General features: G+C 38.5%; 5 protein-coding genes across 6 annotated transcripts in view; 2 read left to right on the top strand and 3 right to left on the bottom strand.

Annotated features, from left to right (window-relative positions):
* Positions 1 to 453: 453 nt before the first annotated feature.
* Positions 454 to 1,710, top strand: LOC128868513 (endonuclease G, mitochondrial). Its single transcript, XM_054110688.1, has 2 exons — positions 454 to 693; positions 752 to 1,710. The coding sequence occupies exons 1-2, from the start codon at positions 550 to 552 to the stop codon at positions 1,562 to 1,564; spliced, it is 957 nt and encodes a 318-aa protein (XP_053966663.1). The 5' UTR covers positions 454 to 549; the 3' UTR covers positions 1,565 to 1,710.
* Positions 1,711 to 1,829: 119 nt separating this feature from the next.
* Positions 1,830 to 4,319, bottom strand: LOC128868512 (T-complex protein 1 subunit epsilon). The gene is made up of 4 exons (XM_054110687.1): positions 4,060 to 4,319; positions 2,582 to 3,563; positions 2,369 to 2,523; positions 1,830 to 2,307 (listed from the first exon to the last, which is right to left on the bottom strand). Exons 1-4 carry the CDS (start codon positions 4,165 to 4,167, stop codon positions 1,930 to 1,932), a joined length of 1,623 nt encoding a protein of 540 aa, XP_053966662.1. The 5' UTR covers positions 4,168 to 4,319; the 3' UTR covers positions 1,830 to 1,929.
* An 830-nt stretch (positions 4,320 to 5,149) lies between these two features.
* LOC128868514 (uncharacterized) lies at positions 5,150 to 6,639 on the top strand. 2 transcript variants are annotated; one of them, XM_054110689.1, is made up of 2 exons: positions 5,150 to 5,344; positions 5,526 to 6,639. In XM_054110689.1, exons 1-2 carry the CDS (start codon positions 5,282 to 5,284, stop codon positions 6,339 to 6,341), a joined length of 879 nt encoding a protein of 292 aa, XP_053966664.1. In that variant the 5' UTR covers positions 5,150 to 5,281; the 3' UTR covers positions 6,342 to 6,639. The 2 variants fall into 2 exon arrangements, with proteins under 2 accessions (XP_053966664.1, XP_053966665.1); XM_054110690.1 differs by having other exon boundaries at positions 5,152 to 5,344; positions 5,529 to 6,639.
* A 551-nt stretch (positions 6,640 to 7,190) lies between these two features.
* Positions 7,191 to 10,694, bottom strand: LOC128868511 (uncharacterized protein B0495.5). Its single transcript, XM_054110686.1, has 5 exons — positions 10,226 to 10,694; positions 9,627 to 10,154; positions 8,407 to 9,561; positions 8,134 to 8,342; positions 7,191 to 8,058 (listed from the first exon to the last, which is right to left on the bottom strand). The coding sequence occupies exons 1-5, from the start codon at positions 10,402 to 10,404 to the stop codon at positions 7,595 to 7,597; spliced, it is 2,535 nt and encodes an 844-aa protein (XP_053966661.1). The 5' UTR covers positions 10,405 to 10,694; the 3' UTR covers positions 7,191 to 7,594.
* Positions 10,695 to 17,623: 6,929 nt separating this feature from the next.
* The window catches only part of LOC128868213 (protein Shroom), a 104,346-nt gene continuing 102,205 nt past the window's right edge, over positions 17,624 to 19,764 (bottom strand). The window contains exon 4 of the mRNA XM_054110043.1: positions 17,624 to 19,256. Within this exon, the coding sequence (XP_053966018.1) occupies positions 18,993 to 19,256 (264 nt within the window). The 3' untranslated portion in view covers positions 17,624 to 18,992. The remainder of the gene's footprint in view (positions 19,257 to 19,764) is intronic.

Here is a 19,764-nt window from a genome sequence, read left to right on the forward strand (position 1 = left end):
ATTCCTGTAATTCATTTAAATTATGAAAATTACGTTTTTTGGCAGTCCATATTAGTTGCACTTCATTCCTGAGATGATTCCGCATTATTTCGTTAATGCCGATTAAAACTATTGTCTGCTTAAGCTATAAAAAGAAGTCGATCGATGATTACACCGCATTGGCCGGGTTTAGTAAACTGCTACAACAGCAACGAGTTATCTGTGAAAAGAACAGTTTGAGAGACAATGCGCACTTAGCTGTGTCAATGCAATCTTTGGTTATCGATAAATATCGAAGTAATTGAAATATAATTAGTGTTGTAACGCGTAAATGCAGTTTATTCATTTACATTATTTTGTAAATTGTTTTTATAATTAACAGAGATTCTCGAAATAATAATGACGCGCCTGCAATTTACTCTTACTTTAATAGACTATTTGTGACACTGTGCGCGCACAGCTGTTTGAGATTGGGTAACATAAATCAGCTGATTCAATGGCCAAGTGGACTGAAATTAGTGTAAGCCTTAATGAAGAACTATAAACGTTCTCACTTAAATAACATACACAATGAATAAAAGGCTGCTTAAAAATGTGATAGTCTGCGCGACAATAGCCACGAGCGCCTACTATACCGGCAAATACGTAGAACATCACCGGCTGCCAGAACCAGAAGACGATTTAATAACACGCGCAAATCGTAGACTGGATGAGGTAAGTGAAGCTGATATTCCAAACATTTGTATTACATCTCTTCTTGTTTATTGGACAGCTGAAGCGCCAGCCTGCGCTACCCATTTTCGGCACCGTATCCGCTGCAGTCCCAGTACCTGCCGAGGAAGTGAACCTCACTGCCACACCAAGGCGCATTTCACAAATCATGAAATACGGTTTTCCCGGTCTTGATCATGTGCGTTCTTACTCTGATTTTGTGCTCTCCTACGATCGCCGCAACCGCGTGCCACATTGGGTTTTTGAACATCTTACCCCTGAGTCGGTGGCACGCAACGATGCTGTCGATCGTTCGAAGTGCGATTTCCGCGCCGATGAAAGCATACATCCCTACTTCCGTGCCCAGAATACCGACTATCGTCGTTCTGGCTATGATCGCGGTCACATGGCTGCGGCTGGTAATCATCGGCGCCATCAGAAACACTGCGAAGATACATTCTTCTTAACGAATATGGCGCCGCAAGTGGGACAGGGTTTCAATCGCGACTCATGGAATCGCTTGGAGATGTACGTGCGTAAACTAACACAGACATATCCAAATGTTTATGTTTGCACTGGGCCACTGTATCTGCCACAAAAGGAGGCCAATGGCAAGATGTATGTAAGATATGAAGTAATTGGCGCCAACACTGTAGCGGTACCGACACACTTTTACAAAGTCATTGTGGGTGAAACTGCGGACCAGCAATTCGATATGGAGGCGTATGTGATGCCCAATCAAGTTATCAGTGATGACACGCCGCTGCAGGTGTTCCAAGTGCCACCAGAGACAGTAGAACGTGCGGCGGGTTTGCTGTTCTTCGACCAAATCAACCGAAAACAACTTAAGCGCATCAACGGCAAGAAAGTGTAAATGAAAGTAGATCAATCGGGGCAAAGTGCAATTCTATAGACTTATAGTTCAAATCAGCAGGAGCGAAATTTCCCTCCGGCATCGATTTAAGTTTTAAATTTTCCGTTGTATATTTCAGTCTTATCCAATAAATATGTAAAATTGTATTTTGTTCATTTCTTTAGTACTTTATTAAGCAAACGAGTTATAAAGTATTAGGTGGCATTGCTTTACGTGCGCACGTAGCCTTTTAAAACATATAATCAGAATATTATTTTTTATAAAAGTGAAGCAGATGTAAGGACGATGACAAAAATAAGACATGGAGGTGATGAGTTTGTGTGTAGATATTTATGTATTAATGCTGTTCGTATTTATTTGCACACTTATTGTGAATCCTTGGAGCGTACATCATCAATTTTCAGTATCATTTTCACCAGTTGTGTGGCCAAGAGAATCTGTTGTTTCTTGGAATGCAGCGATTCGACAACATTATGATTTTTCATGTCCGAATCACCGGAGAGCATGCAATCAACTCCCAAGCTAGGACACTTCTCACCTACTTGACGTGCCTTTAACTCCGACAGTGTTTCGATAGGATGCAAACCACTATTTTCAGCTAAAGCCAGCGGAATATTCTCAAGAGCCACTGAGAATGCACGGAAAGCGTATTGCTCTAAAGTAGACAATTGATCGGCTTCTTTGGCAACAGCGAGAGAGCAACTGATTTCAGCAGCACCTCCACCATATACAATGCGATTATCCTACAAAAGAATATATACTTTAGTGAAATTTTTTATTTAGAAATATTCAAATCGTAGGTACCTTAATCAAAGACCGGACTACACACAACGCATCGTAAATAGAACGCTTGGCCTCGGCAATAATCATTGCGTTACCACCACGAAGGAAAATAGTTACTGCTTTGGAATTCTTACACTCCTCAATGACCAACATTTTCTCCTTAGAAGTACCAAAAGCTGCAAATATCGATTTGTTATTTCTAGCCCACGGTAAAAAAAATCCATTTTTACTTACATAGCTCACGCACCAATCCAGCGGTGCCCAATTTTTCGGGTGTTAACTCCTCGAAGCGCGGTACAATTCGGCCACCTGTAGCAATAGCAATCAACTCAATCTCGGGGCCACCCACCCAGCGTACAGCAGGCAATTCGTGTTGCAACAGCAAATGGTTAGCTTCGTCATCGAATCCCCATTGGCAAATAGCCAAAGTGGCACCAGCGTCTTTCACTTGCTTTACCATCTGCACGAATTTCTCTTGTTCGTATTCACGCAGTGCACGGTAGTCTTCCGCCGATGTGATGTCCAACTTATTCTTTGTCTTGGGCTTTGGTGGTTCGAATGGGCAGGTGAGGATAGCAAGTTTTACATCCTTCAAGACTTTAGGCATTTGTGCATGACTCATTGTCTTATCAACCACTACACCTTTGACTAACATTGAATCCTCCATGCGACCACCAACCTTAGTCACGGTTTTGATTAGCTCAAAGTTGACATCCTTTTTCTCAATATCAGCTACGTTCAGCACAGCATCGACGGCCATGGTTGCCATTTGCAGATGACATTTATTGACGATCTTGCTGCCAAGTGTTGTCATGGCAATCTGTACCAGTGGTTCCTTGTTTTGTGGATCGATAGGGAAGGGCTCTGCAATAGCCTCCAACTGCTTCACAGCGCATTGAGCAGCCAATTCGAAACCGTCGGCAATACGAATGGGGTGAATGCCACGGTCGATGAGACTTTCTGCCTGTTCGAGCAAGGCGCCTGCCAAAACAACAACGCCAGTTGTGCCATCACCAATTTCGTCATCCTGTGATTGTGACAGCTGAACCATCAGCTTGCCAATCTCGTGATCGACTTCCATTAATTTCATTATAGTCGCACCATCGTTTGTAACGGTCACATCACCATCAGCGCTTACCATAATTTTATCTAAACCTTTTGGACCGAGCGACGTTTTCAGGGTGGAGGCGATTTGGCGAGCGGCCAAGATGTGGCTCTGTAATATAGATAGTTATTAACGTCATGAAGACTGTTAGGGATATGCAGACAAAATGAAAATGCTAGTGAAAAATTAATTCTTCATTCCACGCTCAATAACTTCACTATTTTACCGGTGAGTCACAACACTAAACGCTGCGCGTCTATAACCTCAAATATGCCCACCAACATTCTGTGACGTCATGTGGTAGCATCAGGAACCAAATTCATTGAATTTTAAAGTTTTTCATCATGAAACAATAAAGCTTATATTCAAAACATAAATTTTAAGCTTTCTTCAATCTTTTCAGACACTTATTTTTATATATTTTATATAAATTCATTGAAAAAAAATCGATTGCAAACGCAGCTGTGGTCGTCTCGAAATTTCGGTAGTAAGGAAATAATTCTCTACATTAGTCATAAAAACCGGGTGTAAGCACTCTCGCTAAGTAGATGTATTTCGTATCCTTTCACAAACATTTTCTTTAAATACAAAAGATATGGTTTCCAACCTTGATGGCATCGGTACCCGTGATGCGTTTCTCGCGATCCTGTTCGCGTAAAATTATGAAAGGACGACCATATTCGTCGAAGGCGAATGCACCCGGGAAAGCCGACATTTTTCTTCAGTTGTTTAGAATGTAATTACTAGGATTCAACCGGATTTATTTTCGCACTTTTCAAACGTTCTGAAATTAAAAGTTGTCACTTGGAAGAAAACGAAAACTCTCACAAGACTACAAATTGCACCGGCTGAGCAAACGTCAAAAATATTAAGTGTCATTTTTCTTTTATTTCGCGTATGGTAACAGTGTATTGCAGTAGGGTTGCATTCGGAAACTGAAAATACATAAAATTTGTCTTCTTAAAATCTTGAATTACTCAATTCATAATATTTAAAAATATGATTCAATTATTAAACATAATTCAAAATAACTCAAATATGCAGAAAAAGATGTAGAAAATGCCTATAATTTCTAATAGATTATGGCGGCCGCCGTAGCCGAATGGTTGGTGCGTGACTACCATTCGGAACTCAGAGAGTGAACGTCGGTTCGAATCTCGGTGAAACACCAAAATTAAGAAAAAGTTTTTTCTAATAGCGGTCGCCCCTCGACAGGCAATGGCAAACCTCCGAGTGTACTTCTGCCATGGAAAAGCTCCTCATAAAAAATATCTGCTGCTCGGAGTCGGCTTGCAACTGCAGGTCCCTCCCTTTGTGGAACAACATCAAGACGCACACCACAAATAGGAGGAGGAGCTTGGCCAAACTCCCAATGGCTCTTATATAAGCATACTAAGTATTGCTTAGCCACAATTTTATATGTTAGACTAATTTTTGGTAGCATTTACATGTATGTTTAAATATATTAAAAATACACAGTTTGTATGTGAACACATTCGGAGGTCTTAATAGCCAAACACCAGGGTGTTAGGTTAAGTTACTAGATGTGCACATTTGCCCAGAACGTAACTTTGCTAAATTCCTCTCACAGTGGCAACGTATCGTCGGTATCGTGATGAAAACACATGTAAAACAATAACAAAAAGCAGCAAAACAAAAAACAACCAGACCAAAAAACACGAAAGCAGAAACGAAAACAAAGAGGAAGAGGAAATCGTGAAAAATTTCGGGAAAAATTCCGTTCTCCTCGTATTCGCCGTTTTTCTCGTTATTTCACTTTGTTTTTGTTTATTTTCCTGACGACACGCTATTTAAATCGACCCGACTTAATGATGGCGGAGTTCCATCGACTGGCTGACCAAAAATACACCGAAGCTGAGTATCTATTCCAGGTAAGTAGGCCAGCGCACGTTTAACCACAAACCCAAAGATTTATCCAGTCGCAATTGTATTACAATTCCCACTTTGTGTATTTGTTTTTCATCAATTTTCTTTCACGCCCTTACCAATTTTGCCGGATTTGATATTTTTGCGGCTGCTGTTTTTGTGTTACTGCCATTGGAATGGCATCAGCAGACAATCGAAATGGCCAAATCAGATGAAGAATACGACGTGGAACTTTGCTCTACACCACCACCGCAAACGGGCGAAGTGTACGACCTGGAGTTGTTGCCACAGGAGCCCAGTATTTTCTCATGGAAGGTTGTAAAGCGTCGCCAGCGACCGCATCGCCGTTACACTGTATCGCACGGTGCACCACCAGCGCCGCCATCCACGCCCACATCACTGACGGCCAATAATACTCCTGCGCCCTCTCCCACCGCCTCTAGCAATTTCAACGTGCACGGTAATGCCGATGACGAGCCACTGAACAGTCTCTTTTACATTCTCGACTACGCACCCAAGTACAAAAAGAAACTCAAGGAGCAGCAACGCACCGATGCCGAGCTAGCAGAGCTCTTCAATGCCGTTACGATAACTAGCAGTGGAGTTGGTGGTGGTAACGGTAATGCGAGTAATGGTGGCACGTTGTGTGATGCAACATCAGCCAAGTTGCCACCGGAACGTGGCATAAGTGCCCATTCCCGTGTGATACGAAAACCTGAATCTAACACTAAAATATTTAAGATCCATCGAAATCCGAAAGAATTTTTTCGGGAAACGGTGAGTGTAGGTGACGAAGAGGACTCTGTGTCAGCACCCGAATATGATGATGCCCAGGAAGAGGAAACCCGATTTCGACGACTGAGACGCTATAAATTTTCCACAACGCGTAATCGACTACAAAAATCAAAGCGGCAACGACGTTTTGCACGCTTTGAACATCAAGAGCGTATGGACTCTATGATGGATAATTTTGACGCCGCCATGAAAATGAACGAAGCCTAAATTGTTAGCTGTTTTCGTGGCTGACCAATGTCCGTTTGAGATAAAGCGGCATGCAACAGTGAAATGTGAGGAAACTGAGTTCAGGAAAATTACGACAAAAATTAGCATATGGACGAGAACGACGACGATGCAGACGTCGAACCTTCCAAATGGGTCTCAATGTGATGAATATGAATTTCTTCTGCTAAATTATTATTATTAATGAACTGCAAAATAATTTCTTCACTGAATTTTTTGCGTAAAATCCACTTTAAACTTTAAACGAGTAGATTCTTTCCCCTTTTTTATATATATTTTTTTTTTAACAGAAAAAAAAAACTAAGAAAGAAGTAATTCTTGATTAAAAAAATTATAAAAAATGAATATAATTGTATTGTAAACTATTGTAGAAGAGGCGCCCAAAGCGTCATGTGTGCACGGTTGCTGTAAGTCGGGTCTTGTATGTAGATGCCTGCAATCACGGTGGCTCCGCGACGCTGACGCACTGACCTTCTAGGCATAAGCGGCTATACGCGTCGCAATACTCTGTGTGTGAATTGTTTGTTTACTCCTCTCTTATTATTTTCCGTTGTAAATGTGTGAGTGGCGAACACGAGGAGCGCTGTGTTTCGAAAAACATATAAATAAATACATAAAAACAAAACAAAAATGTTTCAATGAAGGAAAAAAAAACAAAACAAACAAAAAAATAAAAATGTTTCAATGAAGGAAAAAAGAAAAACAAAAAAATAACAGCAGTTAAATAGTCCGCAAGCCCAATTTGCAGAAGGAATTCAAAAGCTTTGCTGATTGCTAAGAATTATTCTGATGAATCAAGTTGACGGCTATTATACATTAAAACTATGCATGTATTTGTATTTCGATAAATTGCTTCTTTAATTTCAATGCAATCGATAATTAATTATTTTATTTGCCAAATAGATCTCACAGATTTATTTCGCCATTAAAATTACAATCACGTATCGCTAGGCGCATAAACTCCTAAGGAGGTAGGCATCAAAGCGTTAATTCTTAGCACAAGAATAAATTGAATAACGACTAAAATTCAAATTTTATTTCAAAGACAACTGTTAAGAGATTAGATGTATGGTTAATAGTTGCTACGATATTCAATAGAAATGTGGCGAATGTTCACCGCAATTCATTGGCACGCATTTTTCCTTCTAATATACTCATTTTTATTGCTCCGCCTTCTGCGAAGAACTAAACATAAACAACATTTAAAAGAAAAAAAACTATTTATGTATATAGTTTTAATTCTTATTCTTAGAGAACATTGTTTTAAGAGTTTGCTCGAGTTGCAGGGGGTCGGTTATCGGCAGCCGGCAAACGCGATCGTGGCATACATAAACCGTGGTTTTATCATTGACCATTTTAAATTTGTTCTGCACGCTTTGACTATAAGTTTGTTCGGGATGCTGTGGATCGACATGTAGCACAATCATGCCTGGTATGTAGTACTTTCGGCACATGTCAATGAAATGACTTGCACTGGTTGAGTCTGAGCCTACTACTGTGACTGAATCAATGCCGCAATCATGCAATAAAAGCGCTGACATCATCGCCGGCAAGGTATAACCGAAAGGCCTGACATCAGCAAAGAATTCCATTAGCTTAACGGCGCGCTGCTGATAGCTTTTTTCGTTCAAATAGTGTGCGAGCAGTATGAGATTGCGTGCTGCAATACTATTACCGCATGGCTCTGCTCCATCGTGATCTGAAAGTAGCGCATATAAGTAAAAAATATGAATATATATAGTATGCGTATGTTATCTGTAATCTGCTTGCCTACCTTCCTTTAGGCGCACAATCACATTCGGCGAATTGGCCTCTGAGTAAAAATATGCGCCATGTGTGTCGTCCCAAAAGCGCGCATCCTGTATATCTTGCAGCTCTTTAGCCCATTTTAGGGCACTACCATCCAATGAAGCCTTATGGTAGTCTAATAAGCCCCTGATGAGAAAGGCGTAATCATCTAGAAATCCATCGATGCGTTGAGCGCTGTAAATATTTAATTCGATAAGTTCGAGTTACATGGTTTCGTCATCGATTCAATTTGACTTACGATGCGTCCTCCAACGTTGTATCATCCGTGCCAAGACCGTAACAAGAGCGCCGCAGTACTTTCCTTTCGGCATCGTACAAATGTTTGTGTATAAATTCATACAATTCCTTGGCCGCGTTCAAATATTTCTCCCGCTCCTTTGCACCAGAATTTGCCATTTTGGACAAGCCTGATAGTACTAATCCATTCCACGAACAAATTATTTTCGTGTCCAAATGTGGTCGGGGCCGCTGATCGCGTATTTTGTGTAGTACCTCATTGGTGATTAGCAACACACGTCGTAGTTGTTGCTCCGTTATGCCGAATTTATCACACGTTTCAGCGATCGAGCCACGCACAATGTGTATATTTTTCGCTGTGAGATGACCATGCGGATCACTCGCGGGTTCGACATTACCCGTTTGACGCAGATCGTAGTGGAAAGCATAAATATCAAATATGCGGCCCACATCCATTTCCAATTCAGTATAAAGCGCTGCATTGGAATTCACCGCCTCCTTTATCTCCGCCCAAGTCCAGGCATAGAATGCACCTTCGACTTTAGCACTAGCATCAGCAGTAGGCAAAGAATCTGCGTCTTCGCCCGCAAAGAAGGCACCTTCTGGATGCCGCAGGTCTTTCATCAAGTAGCGAAAAATACCGTCACCGTACCGCAAGTAAATCTCATCGCTTGTTAATTTGTAAGCGTGTGCATAGGCCGTCATTAGCTGGCCTTGATCGTAGAGCATTTTCTCAAAGTGTGGCACATGCCAAATATCATCCACCGCGTATCGTGCAAAACCCCCGAAAACATGATCGTGAATGCCACCTTTCCCGATATGCTGCAAAGTTTGCAGTGCCATATCCAACACATCTGCATCCAGGGTGACAACATAAGCATGAAAAAGGAAGTTAACACGTGAAATCTCGGGGAATTTCGGCCGCGAACCAAAGCCGCCATTATTTTGATCATAGCGTCGCTTGAAGACACTCAGTGTCTCTTGTAATTTGGTTTCCACGTCGACTGCTGCAAGCTCTTCCATTGTAGTTTTCTCACTTAATGATTTTTGTATCGCCGTAATAATATGTTTTCCAGTTACTTTCAACTCCTCCTGATTCAACTCCCACTTGGAGGCAATAGTTTTTAGTACTGTCGTGAAAGACGGCATGCCCCAACTGAAAGTAAAAAAAATGTTAACCGCTTCAACCAACTCATATAGATACGCACTTGAAGCACTCACCGATCATTGGGCGGAAAGTAGGTACCCGCAGTAATTGGTGCCAGATCCGGTGTTAGCCATACGGACATCGGCCAACCCCCACTTCCATTCAACATTAACACAAATTGCATATAAATTTTATCAATATCTGGGCGCTCTTCGCGATCAACTTTTATATTGATAAAATGCCGATTCATTAGCTTAGCGACGCTTGCATTTTCGAATGATTCGCCTTCCATAACATGACACCAGTGGCATGTTGAGTAACCGACGGAAAGAAATATCAATTTGTTTTCTTCGCGTGCACGCTCGATAGCTTCGTCACCCCAAGGATACCAATCGACGGGATTGTGCGCATGTTGCAACAAATATGGCGACTTTTCATGCACCAAACGATTGGTGTACTTATGGGAGTCCGCCGCCACAGCAACTGTGCTACTTTGCTTTTCATCATCTGCCTGCTGTGATGCTTTTGAAGAACTTGGCGAAGCCTTGTCAGACATTTTTCGCGCTTGAATACCTTGTGCCTTGTATACTAGATCTTTGCTTCTAAAAGGGTTCCAAAAATATTTTGAGTTTAATGACATTGTAGTGACATTGACAAATAAGTGAAGACTTACTTATCGTATCCAATTCCAAATACCCTTCTTTTCACTGGAATGCCACAGCTGGACCGTTTTGGTGCCGGTGCTGCTGCTTTAAATAAAAATTCCTTATTTGCGTTTGTTGCAGGTGTTCGTATGATCGTATTGCATATGACCTTACGTATCCAGTTTAGATGAAGAATATTATTGAACATAGCAGAAAGAGGTTATACCATATAAAGTTCTAGCTACAAACTGTCCTTAAACTTTTCTTGGACCCCGTAGCACCCAACACGGCAAATTAAATCCAGAATCAAAAATATTTTTTCCTCCAATTTCTTTTGCGCATGCAGCTGCTTTGCAAAATATAAATGTTGTTATTGCTGTATTGACAGCTAGTCCAATACGAAAAATATATGGGACCAGCTAGATGATAACAGTAAACAGGTCTAATACATAATTGTTAGTATGTATTATTGCGACTTTTGTTGTTGTCTACTGGTTTATTTTGCATTTTATTATCGCCTGATTTTGCCCATTGTGATGAGTAAAAAATGGAAATGTCATAAGATTCCTCCATCTTGTTTACAAAACAAATATCGGTGACAAATGCATGTCATCAAGTAGGGTTAATTGATAGACAAGCAAGTACCTCCCAAACTGTCTTATAACGCGGTTTATTTGGCAGTTTCAAATTTCCGCTGTGCGCTTCCCGATAAATTTATTCTTAGTTTTCAACCAAACTTCAAGTATGCGAAATTTATAATTAAATTGAATTAAGAGTAAACATAATTAATTGTAGTTAGAATTAATTTCTTAGAATTAATAGTCATTCCTTCAGAATATTGATAAATACCCACACGACATGGTTCTTTTGAAATTAACTTTAAACAAATAATTTAAGACTTTATTAACATACTATATCTTCTAATTTATTAGTTTTTGGAAAAAGAAATCCACAATTTTTTCCTGCCAAATGCATTAACTGTTTGCAAAACCACCCAGCGAACTATAAGGGTTGCAAGGTGTACCAAAGCCTTGCCAAAAAACCAAACATTTCAGATAGGAGGCAACATTTTGCATCCTATTCTTACACTGCTCAAAGTTTTCCTCAACTAAATAATTTTACACAAAGAGAAAACATAAATGCCAATCCAAACATATCGTATGCCCAATGTGTCAAAAGTAATTCTAATCAAGATAATAATGTTCTTGAAAAAATTGAAAACTTACTTTCTAAACAAATTTAACTCACTCAAAGCTTGTTTAAAATGATGTCCCTTTTAATGGAAAAACTATGCAAGTAAATCTACGAATAGCGATCTGGAATGCCAATGGTTTAAGTAATCATACCGAGGAAGTAACAATGTTCCTCAACTTAAACAATATTGACATCTTGCTAGTGTCCGAAACTCATTTCACGACTAAATCATACTTTAAAATTGTAGGGTACGATCTTATTTGTGCAAACCATCCACGCAACAAAGCCCATGGTGGCTCAGCCATTTTAATTAGATCTGAGATCAAATATGAAAGTCTGGAAGACTTTCGCAATTCAATCTTAAAGCTGACCAATATGTTGAGATTTTTAAAAATTTTGGACCCAAATTTTTTGTTGGTGGAGACTTCAATGCAAAACACCCTTGGTGGGGCTCTAGGCTCATCAACCCTAAGGGCAAAGAACTCGAAAGATGCATTACCCAAAGAAACTTTTCTATATTATCTACAGGTACGCCAACTTATTGGCCAAGCGATCCGAAAAAAATTCCGGACCTTCCTGACTTTGTGGTATACACTGGCTTACCCAGTTGTAAGTTAAGCATTCAGAACAGTAATGATCTCAGTTCAGATCACTCTCCTTTAATTGTTATATACAATGACAACGTTTATCACATTTCCAAGAAATATAAAATACTTCGACCAAAAACTGACCTCGAATCTTTTCAATATTGGATTGATAAACATATTGATCTGAATGCGCCGTTAGAAACGGGAATTGAGCTAGAAGCAGCAATAGAATCATTTACGAACCTTATTCATGAGGCCGCATACCTGTCTAGCCCGACAAAGGACCAACCCATTTCTAATAACCATTCCCAAGTCCCATCAGAGATATTGCTGCTCATTAATACCAAAAGAAGATTAAGGAAAGCCTGGCAGGAAAATAGATACCCTGCTCAAAAGAGAGATCTTAATAGAGCAAAGAAACAACTGAAATTAAAGCTTGCTGATTTTAAAAACCAGATTTTTAGCTCGTTTATTAAGAACCTTGAACCCACTAAAAATGATGATCACAGTCTTTGGAAAGCTACCAAATACCTTAAGCGACCAACCAAACGTAAAGTAGCAGCACGAGATTCAGTCGGCGTATGGTGTAGGAGTGACGAAGCCAAAATAAAGGCATTTGCAAAACGCCTCTTTGAAACTTTTCAACCTAATTCCGTAGGTACCAGCAGTGATGAAGTAGAGATATTGAACTTTCTCGAATCTCCATGTCAAATGGACTTACCAATCAGTAAGATATCAAATAATTAAGTTACTACAGAAATTCATAGATTAAATAACTACAAATCACCTGGATATGACTACATCGATAGCAAAGTAGTTAAGGCTCTTCCTGAAAAAGCTATACAATTCCTAACCATAATATACAATGCTATTCTTAATTTATACCATTATCCCACCCAGTGGAAATGTGCCATTGTGGTCATGGTACCAAAACCCAATAAACCCGAGAATAGTGTCAAGTCTTACCGTCCTATTAGTCTGCTGGTAACATTTTCGAAAATATTCGAAAGAATATTTTTGCAAAGAATGTTGCCTGTAATTGAGGATCATAACATCATACCTGAACATCAGTTTGTCAAATGTAATTACAGCTGCACTGGAAGAGAAAAAATACTGTTCTGCAGCCTTTTTAGATGTTGAACAAGCATTTGACAGGGTATGGCATCAGGGACTTCTGTTCAAAGTAAAAAAGATATTACCAGCACATTTCTATCTGGTACTTAAATCTTATTTAAGTGACAGACACTTCTATGTAAGGCACGGGGATGCCTCATCTGAAATTTATAACATTAATGCCGGTGTACCCCAAGGTAGTGTCTTAGGTCCTGTCCTTTATACTATGTTTACAGCTGATATGCCCAATTCAGAAAAAGTAGAAGTAGCAACTTTTGCTGATGATACAGCATTTATCGCTTATAACGAGTCCCCTGTAGAAGCTTCATATCTTTTGCAAAATCAACTCCAAATTTTGGAGTCTTGGCTTAACAAATGGAAAATAAAAGTTAATTCCGAAAAATCTACACATGTCACTTTTACATTAAGAAGAGAGCAATGCCCTGCTGTATTTTTAAATAATAAACAAATTCCCACTAGTGACAGAGTTAAATATTTAGGGATGCACCTTGATCGACGCCTCACGTGGAAAAGTCACATTCAGGCTAAGCAACAACAACTAAAAATTAAAACAACACGTATGCACTGGCTGCTTGGCCGTAACTCTCAACTTAGCCTAGAAAACAAAATACGGATCTACAAAGCTATTCTGAAGCCCATTTGGACCTACGGAATACAGCTATGGGGAACTGCGAGCAACTCCAATGTGGAGATCTTGCAACGTTACCAATCGAAAACATTGCGAAGCCTTGTTAATGCCCCTTGGTTTATTACCAATGAATCTATCCATAAGGACTTAGGTATTCCTTTTGTAAAGAATGAAATTCGAAAATATAGTACTAGATATCTGAAACGATTATCTAATCACATAAATCCAGCTGCTATTTGTTTATTAGACACAACCAATGAAACTATACGGTTAAAACGCAATCATATCTTAGACTTGCCATTCCTCTAGTATGAATCTACTCAACCTATAAACTTTAAGGTAAAATTAAGTAAGTTAATCATAAGTGATAATATTAACAAACAATGAATTTAAGCAATGTTGAAGTACTAATGAATTTTAATAATTTAAGAACGAACTGTACAAGTTAATAAGCTGTTGTAATTTCTATGTAGATTTGCACAAAAGCAAAACTACCGCTGCCATTATCTTATAAGATCTAATTTGCTGAATGTCTTATAGTAGATAAATTGCAAATAAAGTAAGTTATAAAAAAAAAACCAAAAAAAAAAATTCCTTCAGAATATTGATAAATACCCACACGACATGGTTCTTTTGAAATTAACTTTAAACAAATAATTTAAGACTTTATTAACATACTATATCTTCTAATTTATTTGGAAAAAGAAATCCACAATTTTTTGTGAAATTTTCCTGGGCAATGCGACGACTACTAATATACCGGCCAACTTCGACTATCTCTATGATTTTATCGACATTTTCGACATATCGGTATTTTCTTTATCGTCAAAAATGGCTGAACGGAAAGGCGAAACGAAAATTGCACGTAATTAGCTCTTGCAGTATCAGCCTGACTTGCATTTTCGCCTTTATCAAAGAAAAATTTTAAAATGTATCAAATTTTCTGTTTGTTAGCTTCCATTGTTAAGTCCCTGTAACTCACAACTGAATGAAACAAAAAAAAAAAACAAGAAAATATTTTTTTTTATTGCGAAATGTCAACTTGACAACGAGCATAAACTTTAAATAATTTGATCGATACTTTACGAGATATCGATCCTTACAGCCATCTACCGAAAAAATAATGTATTTCTAATATATTTATTTATATATAACCCCAAATACTGTAAGAAGGCCGAAAAAAGCGAATTTTCCAGAATTTTTTCTGAGAAAACTTTTAAATTTATTGACCTAAAAATGTGTACACATATTATGTTATCTTTTAACTGTATTTAAAGACTTAATATTTGTAAAAATATTTATTTATAAAGGAGCTACAGCTGATCTCCCGGAGCTCCTCTCAATAAATACGTTTTGCCGTGACCACAATATCTCTGAACTGGATCCTCTGAAAAATTAGAATGAATTCACCGTTTTTCATTCTGGTGTGACATTCACATGGATATGGAGAAAGAAACAAAAAAAAAACCCAGCTGATTTATCAACACCATCTTTGATATCAGGTCAGTCCATAAGTTCGTGCGTATTTTACCCATAATTTCACTTTTGTACGATTTTTGCATACAAAAAATTATTCGCGGAATATAACGGAACTATTTATATTGTCTTTGATATATTGTGCATTCAACAAGTGATTTTAATCGCGGATAGAAGCACATATCAATATCAAAGAATAAAATGGAATACGCGTGTAAGAGGCACATTTTGTATTTTTTTTATAAAAGTGGTAAAAATGTAACAACTGCTGCTGCAGAAATAAACACTGTTCACGGAGAGGATACCGTGAGTCTAAGGACTGCACAAAAGTGGTTTTCCGAAGTGGTAACTGCGACGTGGAGGATGCCCCGCGCGCTGGTCGTCCTGAAGTCTTTAACTCCAACGCCTTGCTCGAACTCGTTGAAGCTGAACCAAATTTGATAGTCCATATGATGGCTCAGAGGTTAAATTCATCGCATGGAGCAGTTCACAGGCACCTGGTTCAGTTGGGAAAGGGTTCAAAGCTGGGAAAATGGGTTCCGCATAGACTTTCCGTCGCCAACCTTCAGCAGAGAGTGAATGTGTGTTCTCAGCTGCTGCAACGGTTTGAAAATGAAAGTTTTTTGAACCGGATCGCCAGTGGTGATGAAATATGGGTGCTTTACAATAATCCTGTTCATAAGCGCCAATGGTTAGATAAAGATGAAACACCAGAACCGACCCCTGGAGACGGCCTTCACTCCAAGAAGATTTTTCTGTCTATTTGGTGGAATTTGGCCGGTATTGTTTATTATGAACTTCTGGAACCAAACCAGACAGTGACTGCTGATTAATATTCCCATCAGCAATCAAACCTGAATGAGGCTCTTAACAAAAATCGAACGTCTTTAGTGAATAGACGCAAAGTTTTGTTTCAGCACGACAACGCAAGGCCTCATACCGCAAGGCCTCATACCGCAAGGCAAACATTAGGCAAGCTGATATTGCATCTTGTGCCTTGCACCTTTTCCGTGAAATTCAATCCCATATGTGTAACAAGAACTACTCCTCAAAAGAAGCTATAAAAAGAGATATCGAAGCGTATTTTGGCTCCAAGGACAAAGCATTTTTTTTGAGCAGGGAATTAAAAATTTGCCTAAACGTTGGGAAGACATTGGAAATAATGAAGGCAAATATATTCTTGATTAATAAATACTTTAAACATCTTTTTTTATTAATTTCAAAACCACCTTTAAAAAACGCACGAGCTTATGGATTGATCTGATAGATTCGCCTTGAATTGGCCCCTGCACTCATAAAAGCAGAGAACGTAAATACAGGGCCCGCCATCTATCGTTACGGATTTGAACTAGGTATTATTTGAAGAATGGTAACACTTAGCTGCCATCTGATTTGATAGAAAATTAGTTTTATTCTTCCGCTGAACGAAAATGGTTGTGTATACGCTCAAAGAACGCTGGGAAATATCGCGACATTACTTTGAAAATCATGGTAATGTTGCAGAATGTGTACGAATGTGCACTTGAAGAAGATGAAGACTTTTACCGAAAAATCGTGTTTTCGGACGAAGCTCATTTCCATCTCGGCGGGTATGTTAACAAGCAAAATTGCCGCATTTGGGGCTCAGAAAACCCGCACGCAGTCGAAGAAAAGCCGATGCATTCACAACGAGTCACTGTTTGGTGCGGATTTTGGTCGAGAGGCATCATTGGTCCATTTTTCTTCGAAAATGAGCGAGGAGTGGCCGTAACCGTCAAAGGAGAGCATTACCGGTCCATGTTGAACGAATTTTTGTTCCGAGAAATTGAAGAGGAGGATATTGGTGGCATTTGGTTCCAACAAGATGGCGCTACTTGCCACACAGCAAATGCTACGATCAATCTTTTGCGCATTGTCTTCGAAGATCGCATTATCAGCCGAAATTCTGATATCGTTTGGCCGCCTCGGAGATGCGATTTGACGCCGTTGGATTATTATCTTTGGGGTGCCGTCAAAGACCAGTGTTATGCCAACAAACCAGCTACAATTGATGCACTGAAGACCAACATACGCGATGTCATAGCTGAAATACAGCCGCATACAATCGAAAATGTGTTGGACCGATGGTGCATGGCTAGCCGAGGCAGCCATATTAATGAAGTTGTGCTCCATCATTAACCGGAAGAATTGTACTTCAAAATAAAAAAAACAGTTTGGAAAAATATTGAGTAGTTTCTTTTTTATAGCATTTTTAATTCCGTAAAGTTATATGGCGGACCCTTTACATATAAATTTGACATACATATAAATTTACGTTTTCTGATGAAAGAAACATATATCGCTTTATTAATTTTTGAAATATTTTATTTATTTTAAAATCTTATTATAAGCATACATAAAATTAAAATGTTTTTAATTTTTTTTTTAGTTTTTGTTTGCAAAAATTATTTCACAAGCCCGTTCAAAATGCAATTGCATAAGTACACAGTTGGTTGAATGCTACATATAAGGATACATATATGCACATATGTATGTACACAGTGATTTGCAAATATGCGGGAAATTAGCTTTTCGCATGCAAATACAATTTTATTTGCTTGCTGTTATTTGATAAAATATACATTTCTTACAAGATTATTTTTTAATATTTTTTCATTGCATTTTTTTTTTTCAGCTGTGGAGCTACGATTTGAGTTTTCTTAAAATTTATGTATAGTACAGTTTTGCTCCAATGCTAGTATTGTCTAAGATTAAGCAAACCTAAAACTAGGATGCGATTATTCTTAAGTCACTTGAGAAAAAATATATTTGAGAATTCGCTTTCCTCTAATTCTCATCTGCAATGCGCGCTTTTCAATTTGTTAAGACTAAATTACAAGTTTATAATATTTTCCAAAGCATATTTCGTTGTGCCACCTCTGCTGTCTGAACGAAGCGCGCTGTAAGTGGTCTTCAATTGGTGCGCGTTGCGCCTGCGTGCTGCAACATTTGCTTATAGTTTTCATATATATAAGTATAAGGACTAAAAAACATAAAACCGTATTTTTAAATCACATATAATATAATTAAGAGTTTGTGTGTGTTTTTTATTACTATAAATTAAAGTATATAAATTGAATTTTAAATAGTTACTGCATTGAGACAACATTTCAAAATGAATTTCTAATGCCTCTCTCTAACTAAATTTGCTTGCATTGAGTTTACATGCGTTTTTAGTTTATTCGTTTAGTGCTTTCTAATGCCACAGTTAATAAATTTCATGTAATTTGCCACTAAATTCTATCATACATATTTGTATACATTTAATTTAAAGCGTAGCACCCTGTTTGCGGCGTACTAATAGTGAAAATATGCAAAGTAATCAAATTGAGAAACCCCAATATTTACATATACATACATCCATATAAGGGATTTCCTTTGATAAACTACAAAAGAATTTCCCATTTTTACACGGTAATGATCAAAAGACTTCAATGAAAGCCAGCTCAGTTCAATTGCGCTCATTTTATGTCCCCATTTTTTCCGATTCTCACACTAAGCTTTCAACTCGTTGCTGTTGAAGGCATGGAAAATCCGCTTACTCAGCCACCATACCCTACTTACGATACATCCATACATACATACATACATTATGCGTATATACCAACATTTTACTTTAAAGTCTTTACTTTAGGACCTGAGCTGCAGTTGCGCTATTCTCGATCATTTTTTTTATTTTCTTCATCCACATACATACTAATTTTCACCAAAACGTATTGCATATGGAATTGCCTGTATTTCGCCTTGTCTTGCGATCGTTCAACAATCGCTTTGTATGAGCGCTTCACTGAGCGCATTGAGCTGCTCCTCGCCAGATTTGATTTTGTCTGCAATATCACGGGTATCTGCTATCAATTTCGCCTTCATATTGATGAAATAGTCGAAATCGGCAAATTCGTCGGCGCTGAGCGTTTTTTCGACAATGCCAACGACGCTGCTACCACGTCGATCTATGTCCTCTTTAAGGCGTTTCGCTTCGGTTAGCTGATCGAGCAGACGGTCGCGTTTCAATTCGAGCGATTTCTGAAAAAAAAATAGAAGAAAAACAATGTTAAAACGTTTATTTAGTCGTATGTTAAAAAATGCGTAGAAACTCTAATTTAAACCACAGTGCGTACAGTGTATCAACTATTGATCATATCCATATTTGACAATTCGTATGTGGACCCATGCCTCTGTGTTGGTTGCTTACTTCTACGCATACACTAAAAGCATAGATGGCCAAAAGGCGTCCAAGAACTTAAAGACTGAAGAATAGTTTAAAATAATTGTGATGTAAACGAACTACCACTAAGGACCAATTGGTCTATGTGATGACTTTCAGCCAGCCAGTTCAACCTAACCTAACTTAACCTCAAAAAAATTTTTTTTTTACTTTGGTACATCTGCCCGATTGCGTGTGAATAATATGCATATCTAAGTATTGGTTGAGGAATAAGTTCATAGCGTCTTTATATTTTCTTTTATTTTACAACGATATGTTTGCTGTTTGGCAAAGGGTAAGCATCCATTCAATAGAACTCTTTCTGCT

This window comes from Anastrepha ludens, chromosome 6 (assembly GCF_028408465.1).
Source record: "Anastrepha ludens isolate Willacy chromosome 6, idAnaLude1.1, whole genome shotgun sequence".
NCBI classification, from domain to species: domain Eukaryota; kingdom Metazoa; phylum Arthropoda; class Insecta; order Diptera; family Tephritidae; genus Anastrepha; species Anastrepha ludens.

Coding starts and splice junctions, on each gene's coding strand:
- LOC128868513 (XM_054110688.1), top strand. CDS start 550: ATGAATAAAAGGCTGCTTAAAAATGTGATAGTCTGCGCGACAATAGCC. Junction 694..751: donor CAAATCGTAGACTGGATGAG/GTAAGTGAAGCT, acceptor TTTATTGGACAG/CTGAAGCGCCAGCCTGCGCT.
- LOC128868512 (XM_054110687.1), bottom strand. CDS start 4,167: ATGTCGGCTTTCCCGGGTGCATTCGCCTTCGACGAATATGGTCGTCCT. Junction 3,564..4,059: donor CGGGTACCGATGCCATCAAG/GTTGGAAACCAT, acceptor TCTATATTACAG/AGCCACATCTTGGCCGCTCG. Junction 2,524..2,581: donor TGGATTGGTGCGTGAGCTAT/GTAAGTAAAAAT, acceptor CGATATTTGCAG/CTTTTGGTACTTCTAAGGAG.
- LOC128868514 (XM_054110689.1), top strand. CDS start 5,282: ATGATGGCGGAGTTCCATCGACTGGCTGACCAAAAATACACCGAAGCT. Junction 5,345..5,525: donor AAGCTGAGTATCTATTCCAG/GTAAGTAGGCCA, acceptor GAATGGCATCAG/CAGACAATCGAAATGGCCAA.
- LOC128868511 (XM_054110686.1), bottom strand. CDS start 10,404: ATGTTCAATAATATTCTTCATCTAAACTGGATACGTAAGGTCATATGC. Junction 9,562..9,626: donor TACTTTCCGCCCAATGATCG/GTGAGTGCTTCA, acceptor TTTTACTTTCAG/TTGGGGCATGCCGTCTTTCA. Junction 8,343..8,406: donor ACAACGTTGGAGGACGCATC/GTAAGTCAAATT, acceptor AAATATTTACAG/CGCTCAACGCATCGATGGAT.